General features: G+C 39.9%; 1 protein-coding gene across 1 annotated transcript in view; it reads right to left on the minus strand.

Moving 5' to 3' along the window:
* The window catches only part of rps6kl1 (ribosomal protein S6 kinase-like 1), a 6,596-nt gene that overhangs the window by 3,409 nt on the left and 2,283 nt on the right, over positions 1-904 (minus strand). Inside the window, exons 7-8 of the mRNA XM_025052501.1 lie at positions 290-422; positions 1-148 (exon numbers count right to left, since the gene is read on the minus strand). Coding sequence (XP_024908269.1) covers positions 1-148; positions 290-422 — 281 coding nt within the window. The remainder of the gene's footprint in view (positions 149-289; positions 423-904) is intronic.

Consider the following 904-nt stretch of genomic DNA (forward strand, 5'->3'; position numbering starts at 1 on the left):
CTGGTGTTGTGCTGGTAGTCTGAGCTGATGTTTGGAGAGGTGTAGCTGGTCCTAAGCTTGATGCTGTGCTGGCCAGAGGTAAAGCATTCTGGGTGTTCCTTAGCCTTCTCCGTTCTCAGCTTGTGTAGTTTGGAAAAGAGTCTCCCACCTACAATGACAGGGTGGTGAGAAATAATCAGTGACAGTAGAAAAATCCAGTATTCTAGGGGGTTCAGCACATATCCCTGTGGAGTTCCAGTGTAGATTATGATGCAGTGTCAAAGGAAGAAATAATTTGGTGTTGGCTGACCTTTGACATGCTCAAGATGTAGATAGACGGCATCCTCACTGACGTAGTATCTCAACAACTTCACCATGTATGGAACCCCCTGAGGAATGATGGTTGGTTGGTCCCTGCTCTCCCAGCTTGACTTGACCAAACTCTGTAAGAAAACAAAAAAATGTGTGTTCTTTTAATTCAAAAATACAGTATTTATGAATTTAAAACAGTGAATTACTATGGTATATTTGTAAATTTAAATTCAGTTACCAGTTGCATGTCAAGGACATGTATTTCTGTGACCCATCCAAAGCAATTTAAAATATTGAACAAAGCTTTTGATGCTATTAATTTGATAAAAACCTAGCCTTGAATTGTGGTTACAATCTATGTATCTAAAAAAAATGTAACATAAGATGCAAATTTTCCATTTAAATGATTCTGATTCTGATATAGCATTAATATTGTCACAAAATCTTGGTAAGGCCCCTTTAAAGATTTGTGCCTGTCTGAAAGCAGGTCTGTCCAGTGCATGAAATTGGAGCTGCAGTTACAGTGGTTAAAAGGGAGCGAGCTCTCAGTCAGATCAATGTTGGCTGATACCCAGGGAGACAGGATGAAGAAAGCTCCCATCAGCTAGCTCAC

The sequence above is a fragment of the Cynoglossus semilaevis genome, chromosome 1 (assembly GCF_000523025.1).
Source record: "Cynoglossus semilaevis isolate Cse_v1.0 chromosome 1, Cse_v1.0, whole genome shotgun sequence".
NCBI classification, from domain to species: Eukaryota; Metazoa; Chordata; class Actinopteri; order Pleuronectiformes; family Cynoglossidae; genus Cynoglossus; species Cynoglossus semilaevis.